The sequence below is a fragment of the Artemia franciscana genome, chromosome 17, assembly GCF_032884065.1.
Source record: "Artemia franciscana chromosome 17, ASM3288406v1, whole genome shotgun sequence".
Taxonomy (NCBI): Eukaryota; Metazoa; Arthropoda; class Branchiopoda; order Anostraca; family Artemiidae; genus Artemia; species Artemia franciscana.
In genome coordinates this window covers 6,909,086-6,924,593 of record NC_088879.1, presented here as the reverse complement: position 1 = coordinate 6,924,593, position 15,508 = coordinate 6,909,086, and the positions used below count along the sequence as shown (strand labels likewise).

At 35.0% G+C, this 15,508-nt stretch overlaps 2 protein-coding genes across 2 annotated transcripts in view; one reads left to right on the top strand and one right to left on the bottom strand.

The window, feature by feature from the left end:
- The window catches only part of LOC136037760 (pre-mRNA-splicing factor ISY1 homolog), a 68,507-nt gene extending 63,822 nt beyond the window's left edge, over positions 1-4,685 (bottom strand). Inside the window, exon 1 of the mRNA XM_065720559.1 lies at positions 4,641-4,685. The gene's annotated coding sequence lies outside the window, so the exon portion shown is untranslated. The remainder of the gene's footprint in view (positions 1-4,640) is intronic.
- A 32-nt stretch (positions 4,686-4,717) lies between these two features.
- LOC136037761 (ras-related protein Rab-27A-like) overlaps positions 4,718-15,508 on the top strand; it is a 50,360-nt gene continuing 39,569 nt past the window's right edge. The window contains exons 1-2 of the mRNA XM_065720563.1: positions 4,718-4,754; positions 13,844-14,010. Coding sequence (XP_065576635.1) covers positions 4,739-4,754; positions 13,844-14,010 — 183 coding nt within the window. The 5' untranslated portion in view covers positions 4,718-4,738. The remainder of the gene's footprint in view (positions 4,755-13,843; positions 14,011-15,508) is intronic.

Sequence of the window (15,508 nt, the reverse complement as noted above, 5' to 3'; positions counted from 1 at the left end):
TTTGGCCCACACTCGAAATCGTTATTTTGATATAGGCTAGGCTATTATTCTGGCAATTACCGGATATCTATAAGACCCGTGTGAATTGTGTATTTGAATTTGTACTATTGAATCCTTAAGCTGGCAACAGGCTAAGAATTGGTTTCAATTTAGAACATGTTATTTCGGTAAAGAAACAAATCATAGAAGCAGAAAAGCCGCCTACCACCTTGGACAGGTCAGTAGCCTACTTCTTAGGTTGCCCACGTGCAGGGATGTATAATTGTCCAGTTCCAGTAAACTTGGTTCTTACCCTAATAAAAATCCTGTCACGTAAGGTAAGCCACGTCCTTATTGTACACAAATTATCCAGTGGAAATGAACTATATGAGCTGACTGATCAGATGAAGTTATGAACTGAGAATCAAATCAACCTTTTTTCTAACACAAAAATGGTCTCACGGGACAAGCTGTCGACTAGGTCATTAATTACGGCCCACAGTTGACCTCCAATAATCAAAGACGGCCAGCGGCTTTGAAATACCCCTTTTACGGGCAACAAAGACATATTTTGCATTTTGCCAGACAGCCGCGAAAAATCAGAAACTTCAAGTTGGACAGAGCTCAATTCAACAGAAACTTGAAGATTATCGGTAGAAAATTTCAGTCGGGAGATTTTCCAAAAAGTTGGAAGATCTCCCGATAAATTGGAAAGAGTGGAAGCACTAAAAGCAAATCAAGTAAGTAAAAAAGTAAGTAAGTAAAAACTGAAATGAATTTAATTATTCTCTTACGAAATAATCCTCTTATTGGCTATTCTTGAAGCAATTCCAGTTGATCTAATAGGTAATCTCATCCCCTGGTGATTATGTAAAATCTTAAATCTCTTACTGACTATTGACTCATTTTTCAAAAGACCATCATAAATTTGGCCAATATTTGAAGTTCCTATGTCTCTATTCACTGAAAGATTAGCAAATATATGTTTTGTAATTTTTATAGTGTCCCTTCCCCATTGAGAAAAGCCTCTATCACTAGAAATAGTCATGGTCTTGGCAAATCGCACAAAATGTTTAGGATGAAAGAAAATAAGTTCACTTAGAGCCGAAAAAAGTTTCAGGAGGCTTGCTTAATTGTAGGATTTAAACTGTCTGTAAACTAAAAGATTTATTGAGCATCGCAAATCAATAGAAAAAAGCCCTACAATTAAGCAAGCCTCCTGAAATTTTTGTTTCAGTTTATGTTCAAATACATAGAAAATTTGTCCCAATCCATTCAGGGATGATCCATTTTTCGTTTGACCCTAAGTGGTTGGGCATAAAGGACAATCTTCGGCAATCTGTCATCCTTCAGTCTCAAAAAAGATATCCTAGCCATCTCAACCTTTCTTTCATTTTATTCTGGTGTTGTGCTTCAGACGGCCCTTGGTTATAAGGCCGAAATATTCACTGAATTGAATTCCACTATCCCTAGGAAGAAAATAAATAAAAACACATAGATAATATTTTTTGTGGCAAAATTACATAATTCCATTATTTTTGTAAATACTAACTTGAAACCTCAACAGTAGAGTTCTTTGATGATTTGTTTGATGGTTTGATTATCAGTAAGATTGCAGGACTTTTTGGAATTTTTTTCCTCCCTTTTTCGAAAATCAGGTAAATATTCACTGGCTTTTAGCTCTTAATACATAAATTTAAACAAAATGAATTTAATATGTTTGGAATCACCATAAACAGCCAATTCTTTTGGTATATCTCCTGTCATAAGAAAACCGTTTTTAGTGTTCTGGTTACTATTGGGCCGAGTCACTACTTCCATATAGCTCGTTAAACTCGTAGCCAAAAACTATTTGATACCAGGCATTTGTTGGTAGTTGTTAGACGGTAGTTGAACCATCAAGACTATAGCCAGTCGAGACTCCTGCTCTGGAATCTAGATTCCTCATTCTTTACTTACTTACCCATTAACATAGCATTTATACTTTCACCTTCCCTTAATTCACATATTTTATATTAATATATCGACATCACACCCCTGGACACTTTGCACTGCAAATAATATTTTTTAAAAAGGTTTTTGTTTGTCAGAAACCTGCAGATGTCAATTTTTGATGAATAATGATGAATAATGCAACATCTTGTGCTTTCGTAGATTTTTGGCCTTTTTGGTGGAGGGATCATACCCAGGCCCCTTCATGTTCGGGCCTCCATTATATAGTCTATATATGCCACTTTACTCCTGAAAACTTCAGTAAAATTTCAACTAGCTCCCCCGATCGAATTTGCTTCCCTGAAATAGCTCCCCAATTTATAGCCTACTGGTTTGTTCTAAGTTGGCTTATGACACTAAATATCAGGTATCATTGAGCAAAAAGTGCTTTGAATCGTAATTTGTCAAGCAACAAGACAAAAATAAGTGTATTTTAGATTTTCTTAGATGGGTGACAAATGGGAAGATTTCAAATTAATTTTCAGTTGATTAGGAATGACTAAAATTAGCTTTTTTGATATATTCAAAATAATTTATATAATAATTATTATTATAATATATATATATATATATATATATATATATATATATATATATATATATATATATATATATATATATATATATATATATATATATATATATATATATATATATATATATATATATATATATATATATATATATATATAATTAATTAATTTACATAAGAGATTTTATTTATGTGAGTTCTTACAGCTGTTGGGGTTTTCCATTCTAATTGGAAATTGTGTGGTACATTTACAGAAAAAAAACAAAACAGAAAATTGATTTGGTTTTTTTATGCAATTATTTAATTAGCTAAATAATTTTTTTTATAAAACAGTTTGGAAGATATAGGCCAAAAACTGAATGAGCCTCACTGCTTTTCAAAGTTGAAAAACAATCTTACGAGCAACGCGATAAAAAGAAGAAAATAGTGGTGAAGGAAAACCAGAGTTTTGCCGAGGCTTAAAGACTGGGCATTACCCAAGCGAAGTATATATCGCATTATGATAACAGGCACAGGAGGTGTATACCTAACGCGGCCGAAAGTCTAAGTATTTAGGGGTGGTGGCAGAAATTGAATATGCGGCCTTTTCCCTAGCTTTCAGGTAAACAAGAAGGATAGCTTTGATAACCGGAAAGAATATTTTGTATAGTCGCAAAGATTATTTCCTAGCATATTTAACGGTGCTCAGAAGCTTAATTGGTTGACCCAGACCTAGTTGCTTTATATTGATTGTAGCGACTCAATTTAGGATACATAGTTTGGATGAAAAAACCTCAATATACAACAAGTCTTGATTGTTTTTCTTTTTCAGCTACCCTTAATGGCCGTCAAAGCTCTCAAAGTATTTGCTATTGGTCCTCGTGTCCATTTTGTATCAAGTATTAAAGGCAAAAGTTAAATACTAAGACCCTAGCAAAAGTTAACTCAGAAACTACGCTGTTTATTATTGGATCTGAAACCTTTACCCCACAAAAAAACAATAAAAATTCTAACTCGGCCAAAGCTTGGTTTAAGAAAGGTAAAAAAAAGACTAAGACCCAAGAGGTCTATTTGTTGATTTATGTTAGTTTGTATGATTGTCGTATAAATGTTTTACTGGTATGATGCCCAGTGAAATATTTTTGAGGATATATTGGAACTATAATACGCCATATTATGTTGGGAAGGAGTTGATCACTAGAAAAAAATTTGTTCTTTTGAATAAGAAGTGAGTAGAAATTCGTATTTGTTATTGGCCAACCGTCCAGGGTCAAACGAAAAATGAGTTATCTCCAAACCGGGTGGGAGGATAAGTAAGGAAATATTTAAGGGCAACGGGAACTTCCTGGGAGGATGTATAGAGGGAGACATTTTTAATAGATTGGGATGGAGGATGAGTGTGCGTTACTGTGCTGGCCCCAGAAGGCTTGGTGCTGCAGTGAGCTATTATTATTATTATTTATTCAATCCAATACAATACAAAATAAAATTACAATACACTTATTCCCCCTCGAAAGGCTCCATGGCCAGGTATACAAGGGGGTAAAAGTAGTAGTAGTAGCACTAGTAGTAACGAGGCAATTTAATGAAATGAAATAAAATGATTTAAAACAGGTTTTTAATGCCAGTCTAGCTTTTTTTCCTGCTGATCTTATGGGTCTATTTGTGACATGTTGCTAGGCTGGCATTAAAAACCTGTTTTTAAATCATTTTCTTCCATTTCATTGCATTGCCTCGTTTCATAATAATTTATTTTTCAGTCCTGGTTGAACTTCGCTGAGGTAAGGATGCTGGGACTGTTTTGAAAAATTGTTCATATTAGTTTTATTAATTTTATCCTTTCGTAAGTTGTTTTTTCTTATTCGTATTGCTGAGGACGGCCCTTGGACATAGGGCCGAAATATTCATTCTAATTTGTTTCCCACTGTCTTAAAAAAATCCCTGTTGTTCTTCTTGTTTTTGGTGAATATAAAAACAATTTGACATATTTTTTAAGTTTTTTTTTCTATACATCACCTTCACTGAAAACAAAATCATGAGTACGTTCTTGTCTATGAGTATTCTGCAAATACAAAATACCAATTATACATTGATTTACAATAAAATGATATACATTTGATATACAATGATACAAATATAATGATAAATACATTTACACCTCGTTTAAGAGTAGAAAATCCATTGGAGCAGGTGTTCTAATCTATCCCACAGGTTTTCTGATACTAGTCAAAAAACCGTCAGTTTAATTCTAGAAATATGAAAATTGTCCAAGGTACGACGTAAGTAAGTAAAATCATAATTATACTGCCATTTTTATATCTATCAGGGGCGAAGTTTGCTATGTTGCAGGGGCAATATATTTATATATTGGTTGAAATCACATGTTGGCAGACATTGTCATTATTATTGGTACCCTAGATGTTGTCTTCATTGAAACTGACCATTAACTTTTAATATCTGTAAAATTTTAAGAGCTAATAATTTACTGAAAATACAAAACTGACTTAAAAACCAGTATGTTTTCTTAGGATCAGAAAATTCCATGGGCAAGGCCGTATAGAGCAGAAGGGGTTAGGAGATTTGAACCCGTCTCCCTGATTTGTTTGTCCGGCTCGTAAAAACGTAATAAAAGCTTTTTTTTTATAAGCCACCTTCCCTGAAAACAAAATCCTGGATACGTTCTTGTCCATGAGTAGCCTGCAAAAATAAAATAATAATTTTTACGTCTCTCACTAATCTTTCGTCAGTTATAAATTGATGATAAATTTAGTATTTAATTATAATACTGTAAAAAATTCAAATAGGCTCAATTTTTGTCATTGCCTAATTTTAAAAAATTCTAAGAATGTTGGAAAATATCTCAAGTATTTATTTAAGGTGGTTTTGAGAATTTAAGGTCTTTACGGGCTTAAGGAGCACAACAAAATTCACAAAGGACGTGATTAGCATTGTTGGAAAGAACTTGAAAAGACAGTTCGTTTAAAGCGGCAATTTTTCTTACTAGACATTTTTTACAATGTGCCATTAAACTTTCAGGTACGGTGAGCTATGGTTAACTCTTTACTAGGCTGTATCTGTAGCTACAACCAGGAAAAAAATATTTAAAACTTCAACGAGTAGTTTCAAACAGTTCTTGGCAACGAACTGTAAGTAAGGAGCAACTCGGTCCAATAATGACTAAAACTCTAGAAACGAATAGCGACTGAAACTCTGAATTTTCATATCGATACATAAATTAATAAAAAATGATTTTTATGCTCATACCAAATTCATATAATTCATTGGGTTTAGTGTTACACATAAAAAGCTACAAGTATGTGGAAATTTGCCTGATTTTTGAAAAGAAGGAAACACCCCCTAAAAATTAAGAGATCCTAATGAAAATTGAAATTAAGCCTCAGTTAATGAGGCTTATTTTCAATTAATGAAAAATCACTTTAAGCCTATTAGGAAATCCTACCGTAGAAGTTTCAAGGTCCCATCTGCAAAATGTGGGATATTGTATTTTTTCGTCAGACGAAAGATCACGGACGTGTATTTTTTCCCCCAGGGATAAATCTATCGAGCCAATGATCTTCGAATGTTACAATATGACTCCTTTGAACTTGAATTGGAAGTTCTGGTGCCCTTTTTAAGTGATAACACAAATTGAAGAGCAACGAGCCTCCTCCTACTCCTATCAAATTTTGAGATGGTTATTTTGTTCAAAATAGTTGAAAGGTACAATAACTATGCCTTTGGGGATAAGAAGACCCCCACAGACCCTGGAGAAAGGCTGTAAGCTACGAAATTTATGAAGGGAAGCTTATGAGGGTGAATCTTCCAGGGGAGATTTTAGACTGGGGGAATTCGCCAGTATTTAAATTCTAAATTTCTTCTAAAATTTAAGATTTAAAATTTTAAAATATGAAATTCTTTTTATTTGTCTTACTTTTCTTTGTCGACTCAGTTTTAAATATTGAGATCTTCCGGGGTGTTTTCCAGGAGTTTTTTTTAGCGGGGTAGTAATTATCTGGAGGATTTTCTTCATGCGGGAAGATTTTTCACGGGAGAAATTCGTCATGGGGTATTATCCGCGGAGCAGCCTTCAATTGGAGGGGGACTTCAGCAAAAACTTTCCGCGGAGGGAGGGTTTCAGGCATGATTTGAAAAACGATCAGAACTTAAAATCTTTTTCAAACGGAAGTATGCTAAGCTGAGTTTTGAGGAAGAACACTCCCCAATTTTTGTGGGAGGGGGGATTTTACATGAAGGGGGAGCCAGATTTCCCAGCGTTATTTGAAAAACGATCTGAAATTAAATGACAAAATTAGTTTTTTGAACTGGAAGTAAGGAGCAACATTAAAACCTCAAACGAACAGAAATTAGTTCGTATATGAGGGAAATTGCCCCCTCCTCAATATCTTGATCTTTACGATAAAGTTTGACTCTTTGTCCCAATTCTATAAGAATACTCCTGAAACACAAGGGTCGTTTAATTAGAAAATTAAATAAAAAAAACGAGTTTTTTTAACTGAAAGTAAGGAGCGACATTAAAACTTAAAACGCACAGAAATTACTTCGTATATGAAAGAGGCTGCTTCCTCATCAACGCCCCGCTCTTTACGCTAAAGTTTGACTCTTTCTCTGAATTCTTCTTTTTAAAACAGTAAAAAACTTTAGCGTAAAGAGCGGGGCGTTGATGAGGAAGCAGCCTCTTTCATATACGAAGTAATTTCTGTGCGTTTTAAGTTTTAATGTCGCTCCTTACTTTCAGTTAAAAAAACTCGTTTTTTTTATTTAATTTCTGAACGTTTTTGAATCAATGCATGTTTTGATTTTGGCTCTCCGCAGAGGAATAATCAAAACAAAATTTGCATATTTTTTTTTTTGGGGGGGGGGGCTAAATGGCTTTCTCATAATTTTGATCGAATGATTTTGAGAAAAAAAGAGCGGGGGCGAAGCCTAGTTGCCCTCCGATTTTTTGGTTAATTAAAAAGGCAACTAGAACTTTTAATTTTTTACGAATCTTTTTATTGGTAAAAGATTTACGTAACTTATAAATTAGCTTACGTAAAGAACTTTTGTATTCTCATGTTTTTATTACATATATGAGGGGATTCGCCCCATCGTCAGTACCTCGCTCTTTACACTAAAGCTTAAATTTTATCCCAATTCGTTAAGAATGACCCCTGAATCACAAAAGCCGTAGAATAAATAGTTGAAATTACTAAAAATACTTTAGCGTAAAGAGCTAGGTATCATAAGGAGGTGAGCCCCTTATATGGGTAATAATTTCTGTTTGTTTTAAGTTTTATTGCTGTTCCTTACTTCCAGCTGAAAAAGCTTTTTCACATTTATTTTTTAATTTTTTTTTAAAAAATGCTAGTAAATCCTGCTCTCCCTTCATGGAAGTTTTCTTTTCCCATGACAAATTCTCGATGGAAAGTTCCCCCAGCATATCCCCCTCTTCTCAACCCCTCCCCCCAACCAAAAAAATCCTCCTGAAAAAGCCTGTATACTTCCGAATAACCATTACTATATGTAAGCACAGGTCAAAGTTTGTAACTTGTTGCCCCTCCCACGGGGACTGTGGGGGAGTAAGTCGTCCCCAAAGACATAGTTATAAGGTTTTTCGACTACGCTGAATAAAATGGCTATCTCAGAATTTTGATCCGTTGACTTTGGTAAAATAATTAGCGTGGGAGGGGGCCTAGGTGCCCTCCAATTTTTTTGGTCACTTAAAAAGGGCACTAGAACTTTTCATTTCCGTTAGAATGAGATCTCTTGCAACATTCTAGGACAACTGGGTCGATACGATCACCCCTGGGAAAAAAAAACAAAACAAAAAAAAAACAAATAAACACGCATCCGTGATCTGCCTTCTGGCAAAAAATGCAAAATTCCACATTTTTGTAGATAGGAGCTCGAAACTTCTACAATTGGGTTCTCTGATACGCTGAATCTGATGGTGTGATTTTCGTTAAGATTCTATGACTTTTAGGGGGTGTTTCCCCCTATTTTCTAAAATAACGCAAATTTTCTCAGGCTCGTAACTTTTGATGGGTAAGACTAAACTTGATGAAACTTATATATTTAAAATCAGCATTAAAATGCGATTCTTTTGACATAGCTATTGGTATCAAAATTCCATTTTTTAGAGTTTTGGCTACTATTGAGCCGGGTCGCTCCTTACTACAGTTCGTTACCACGAATTGTTTGATAAGAAGCTTTTTTGAGTGCTAAAGAACTTTAGCATATTGAGCGAGGAATTGAGAAGGGGGCGCACCCCCTCACATACGGGATAATTTTTGTTTAAAGTTTTGATGTGTTTAAAGTTTCGGCTAGGTGTATGTGTACGGGTCAGGAATCGCCTGAATCACCTGATATCAAGAGCAACAAAAAATCGTACATAAGCACGGCTAGGGGTAAATTTAAGGGTTAGGATCGCAAACAAATATGGTAAACTTTAAACACAGGGAGTAAATTTGCTTTTTTTACCGTACCCCAGTGGTTTAATTTAGAATGTAGTATTTAATGGTTAGAATCACTGATATTAGGTAATTGAAGACAAATTCAAAAGAAATGCTGACTTATGCGAATGTAAGTTTAAACATTTCTTTAGAGTCTAAATAATATTATAACTAATGTTACAAGTGCTTCTTTTCTTTACACGTATACGTGTACAGAAAACCTAAGAAGACGGTTGAAGAATAAAACAAGAAACAAAGGATCATCGAAGATACATTATGATAGCTCGGCAGAACCAAGAAGTTTATAGTCCCCAGTTCGAGAACCACTGGCCTAGTCTATCAATGCAATAGCCTTTATTCTAAATTTATCTTCTTAATTTCGTTGTTGCAATTTTTTAAGTAGATTTTAGTCATGGTTGTTGTTGAACTACATCTACATCTACATCTACATTTGTTGTTGCAATTTTTTAAATAGATTCTAGTCACTGTTGTTGTTGAACTACATCTACATCTACATCTACATTTGTTGTTGCAATTTTTTAAGTAGATTTTAGTCATGGTTGTTGTTGAACTACATTTAGGATGAACAAACAAGAAAGACTGTATCCTTTTGAGCCGTATATAGGGTGGTAGGAGAAGGCAAGCACCTCTGGCAGTACGCCTGGAGGACATCAAACTAATCCAAAGTGTGAAACTATAAGAAACCTTCCCAAAAAGAACTTATTAAACGTTTGAAATAATCTAAACTGTATTAATGGAGTGTTTTGTCAAATATAATTACGAGTTTTTAGTAGTATTTGATTTTCCAGGGGGGGCACAAATTCACAAACTTCTGATTCCTGGCGATCAATGGCAATTCCTGAGCAAACGTCAATACCACTTCTGCGTAGATCTATCTATTTCCCTTTCTTCCATCGATATTTACATGAATATCTATTATTATTCAATAGAAGCATTGCCGATCACCCCTTCTATGCCTAGAAGTTATTCTATGTCGTATTCTGGAGCTCTTCGAGTCCTATACACAATACCAGCTGCTTTACTGTTGTTTTTTTCTGAAGTATCTATTTCTAAGGCAAACTTGGATTTTAGAGATCAGGTTTTTGTCTTTGGATAACTAATCAGATGTCAATTTGTTAATAACTTGTTAATATCCAGGGGCGTATCTGTCCCCAGAAGTAGTAAGATTATGGGGAACGGTATTCTTTTCAAATTCCTGGTTGCAAACGCAACTCATCTTCTACAGCGACTTGATGTTGCATTCTTTTCTCCTTTCAAACAGAAGTGGAGAGAAATTCTTGACAAGTGGTAGATGGGACCACGAAGAAATCTAAGTGCCGTTGAAAAAACTCAGTTTCCCAAGCTTCTGGACACTCATCTCAGGTCAACTGAAACAAATGCTCCAGCAAACCTCAGAGCTGATTTTGAAAAGTGCGGGGATGTATCCATCAGAAATAGTGCTTGCTAATCTGCCACCTGTTGACCCGACTGACGAAAACTGTGGTTTGGTCCCTCGATTACTAATCAGGTATCAATTTGTTAATAACTTCTTAATAACCTCATCACTTGCCCACACTTGAAAGGACGTTAGTGTGACCGGCCTGTAATATTTTGGTATTGTATAATCGTTTTGCCCAGGCCTAGGTAAAGAATCAGCTCCTGCTTTTAGCGGTGTCTTAGAAATACACCCCAAAAGCGAGGCTACTCTTGCCAACAATTAAGTGGACAGTAACTAAACAGTTGAATCTTTTTTTAGAGCATTATAGGAAATACCCTTTTAGAACCAGGGGTTTTACACTTATTCCATAAATTGGCTTGATTTTATAAGTTTAGGCATAATGTTTTCCAGTCGTTTACTTCTATTTCGAGCTTGTGGTTCAGTGTTTCACTCAGGTCTCTTGTGTTTGTGTCACCTACCTTCGAGAAAATCCCCAAGTAGACCCAAATGTCCTTTATAGACCCTTTAATGGCTCAATGCTAGCTTCTTTCGACTTTATATTTTCACAAAAACTGCCCCATGAGGTTCTTTTTACTTTTTTTTTAAGAGTTTCAATTTTTCCGAGAAATCACGGCATCCTGTCCATGGGGTTATTCTTTAGAATTGTTTTTCTTGGTAGTATTCGATTCATTTTTATTTTACTTAGTTCTGGAGTTCACCAACTATTTATTTTCTCCCCTTCCTATCCCCAATTGGTGTCAAGAGTTAGCTTAATGGAAAGCAATTTTCAAACTTTCTCTAACTCTCTCCAGGTCTTCCTCAGGTTCACCTGGGTTAAAGGGCAGATTTGAAAGGTTTTGTTACCATTTTTATTTTAGATGATTCACTCTTTATATTTTTCTAGACTCTGATTGAAACCTCCTCTCTTCACCTGGTTATGAAAGTGGGCGCTGAGTCTCGTTTATGTGAATATTTTGTCCATTTTTTCTTGTCCACCATGTTTGTATATCAACATAATTCATGATGCCTATTGAACTCGCATGACAATTATAAGAAATCTTTATTCCTACAATATTCCAATACTTTCTTGGCTTACACAAGGTGGTACTTTTGAATGCAAGGCGTATATCAAACAGTTCGTGGTAACGAACTGTTGTAAAGAGCGACCCGGCTTAATAGTAAACGAAACTCTAAGAAACGGAATTTTGATGCTAAGAGATATATCAAAAGAATCGGATTTTATGTTGAATTTAAATATATAAGTTTCATCAAATTTAGTCTTTGTCATCAAAAGTTACAAGCCTGAGAAAATTTGCCTTATTTTGGAAAATAAGGGGGAAACACCCCCCAAAAGTCATAGAATCTTAACAAAATCCCACAAAAAGTGGAATTTCGTATTTTTTGCCAGAAGACTTAAAAGTTTTTGCCAGAATTAAAAGTTCTAGTGCCCCTTTTAAATGACCAAAAAAATTGGAAGGCACCTCCCACGCTCATTTCTTCTCGAAGTCAACTGATCAAAATTTTGAGATAGCCATTTTGTTCCACATAGTCGAAAACCATAAAACTATGTCTTTTGGGATGACTTACTCAATCACAGTCCCTGGGGGAGGGGCTGCAAGTTACAAGCTTTGACCATTGTTTACGTACAGTAATGGTTATTGGGAAGTACATACGTTTTCAGGTTTTTTTTTGGTTTAGGGGTGGGGTTGAGGGGAGGGGGCTATGTGGGAGGATCTTTCCTTGGGGAAATATGTCATGGGGGAAGAGAAATTCAATGAAAAGGGCACAGGATTTTCTAGCACTACTATAAAAAAGCAATGAAAAAATAAACATGAAAAAGTTTTTCAATTGAAAGTAAGGAGTAACATTAAAACTTAAAACGAACAGATATTATTACGCATATGAAAGGTTCTAAAAATACTTTAGCATAAAGAACGAGGTATTTAGGAGGAGATAAATATCTTGCTCTTTATGCTAAAGTATTTTTAGTAATTTCAACTATTTATTCTATGGCCTTTCTGAAGAGCGAGGTATTGACGAGGGGACAAACCCCCTCATATACATAATAGAAATATAAGAATATAAAAGTTTGTTACGTAAGTTAATTCTTAAGTTGCATATATTTTTTACTAACAACAACGTTAGTTAAAAATTAAAAGTTCTAGTTGCCTTTTTAAGTAGCCGAAAAATTGAAGGGCAACTAGGCCTCCTTCCCCACCTCTTATTTCTCAAAATTGTGTGATCAAAACTAAGAGAAAGCCATTTAGCCAAAAAAAAAAGAATTGATATGCAAATTTCATTTTAACAATTAATGCGCGGAGAGCCGAAATCAAACGTGCATTTGTTCAAAAACGTTCAGAAATTAAATTAAAAAAAACTTTTTTTTAACTGAAAGTAAGGAGCGACATTGAAAATTAAAACGAACAGAAATTACTCCGTATATGAAATGAGTTGTCCCCTCCGCAATCCCTCACTCTTTACGCTAAAGTTTGACTCTTTGCCATAATTCTACTATTTAAAACAATTACAAACATTAGCGTAAAGAGCGAGAGATTGCGATAATCCAAGGCTTTTGCACCATTGCTGAAATAATTGTGTTTCTGCTAGCAGCTCCATAAGCGTGTAAAGTGATCTGCCCGCATTCCAGTCTTTGTGACTTGTATGCTGACATGAAACATATTTACGTTTATGATTATGATACGGCTTTGCCTTCACCAGTGGGGGGACGAAATCCAACCCACTTTTTCAGCAGATGACGCTTCGCAATTTTCTTGTTCAATTTTTTTAGCAGTATAGTCTCTTTATGTCGACAAGGAGTCGGAATTTACGCCTCTCAATTTCTTCTACCTCAATCTTTCTACCAGCCTATCTCAATGGTTCTGTGAGTGAATCTCATCTCTATTGACATGAAATCTATTCATATGAATCTTTTCCCCTTTAATGACCTTATTGTAGGTCAAAATTAGGCTCACTATCATTCCTATTGGCTCGCATAAGAGGTTTTCCAGAGAAGATTTTTTGGAAGTTTATCACCTGGTACCGGAGCCACGTGTCCGAACTCGGCCACAGTCGTTACTTTCTTTACTCAAATAAATGTTTCGTCACCTCCACAAACAGAACTTGACTAAGGAGTCACTCCTCAGCCTTGTGGAGTAAATATCGGGACAGAAGTCATATTCCCATATTGTAGAAATGGTGTTGACGATTGATTGACAGAGTAATGTGGTGGTAAACCATCTGTTTTATTTTATTGAATTTTGTTAAATGGTAATTCCATTTAACAATAAATTACCAAATGGTAATATAACAATCAGTCAAGCTGGCTCCTATATGAAATAGGAAAGTTTGTGCTTTGTAATTTCTACTTTGCCACTAAAACATTCACTAGTTTATTTGTATTTACGGTCGGACACGTCGTATAATCAGAAATAAATTTTTCTCAGAACTAACTAATATACTTTCGTTTTTTAGAAGGGCCTGGTTGGAAACCATCGGATGATTATGATTTCCTTTTAAGATTCTTAGCCTTAGGAGACTCTGGCATTGGAAAAACCACATTTTTATACAATTACACTGAAGATAAGTTCAAAGAACAATTCATATCAACCGTTGGAATTGACTTCAGAGAAAAACGCTTGGTATTTTCCTTTCCTTTTCTTTTTTTGTAGAGCATTAAAATATCTACTTCCCAATCAAACAGTTCGTGGTAACGAACTGTAGTAAGGAGCGACCCGGCTCAATAGTAACCAAAACTCTAAAAAATTGAAGTTTGATATCAATAGCTACATCAAAAGAATCGCATATTAATGCTGATTTTAAATATATAAGTTTCATCAAGTTTAGTCTTACCCATCAAAAGTTACGAGCCTGAGAAAATTTGCCTTATTTAGGAAAATAGGGGGAAACACCCCCTAAAAGTCTTAGGATCTTAACGAAAATCACACCATCAGATTCAGCGTATCAGAGAACCCTACTGTAGCAGTTTCAAGCTCCTATCTACAAAAATGTGGAATTTTGTATTTTTTGCCAGAAGACAAATCACGGGTGCGTGTTTATTTGTTTTTTTGTTTTTTTGTTTTTTTTTTCTTTTCCCCAGGGGTCATCGCATCGACCAAGTGGTCCTAGAATGTCGCAAGAGGGCTCATTCTGACGGAAATGAAAAGTTCTAGTGCCCTTTTTAAGTGACCAAAGAAATTGGAGGGCATCTAGGCCCCCTCCCACGCTCATTTTTTTCCAAAAGTCAACGGATTAAAATTTTGAGATATCCATTTTGTTCAGCATAGTCGAAAACCATAATAACTATGTCTTTGGGGATGACTTACTCCCCCACAATCCCTGGGGGAGGGGCTGCAAGTTACAAACTTTGACCAGTGTTTAGATATAGTAATGGTTATTGGGAAGTGTACAGACGTTTTCAGGGGGATTTTATTTTGTTTGGGGGTGGGGCTGAGGAGAGGGGGCTATGTTGGAGGATCTTTCCTTGGAGGAATCTGTCATGGGGGAATAAAAATTCAATGAAAAGGGCGCAGGATTCTCTAGCATCACTGTAAGAAAACAATGAAAAATAAACATGAAAACGTTTTTTCAAATGAAAGGAAGAAGTAGTATTGAAACTTAAAACGAAAAGAGATTATTCCGCATATGACGGGTTCTAAGAATACTTTAGCATAAAGAGCGAGGTATTTAGGAGAAGATAAATACCTTGCTCTTTATGCTAAAGTATTTTTAGTAATTTCAACTATTTATTCTAACGCCTTTCTGATTCAGGGGTCATTCTTAAAGAATTGGGACAAAACTTACGATTTAGTGTAAAGAGCGAGGTATTAACGAGGGTACAAACCCCTTCGTATACATAATAAAAATATAAGGTTATGAAAGTTTGTTACGTAAGTTAATTCTTCAGTTACGTATATTTTTTACTAATAAAAACGGTCGTTAAAAATTAAAAGTTCTAGTCGCCTTTTTAAGTAACAAAAAAATTTGAGGGCAACTAGGCCTCCTTCTCCACCCCTTATTTCTCAAAATCGTCTGATCAAAACTAAGAGAAAGCCATTTAGCCAAAAAAAGAATTAATATATAAATTTCATTTTAATAATTTATGTGCGGAGAGCCAAAACCAAACATGCATTAGTTCAA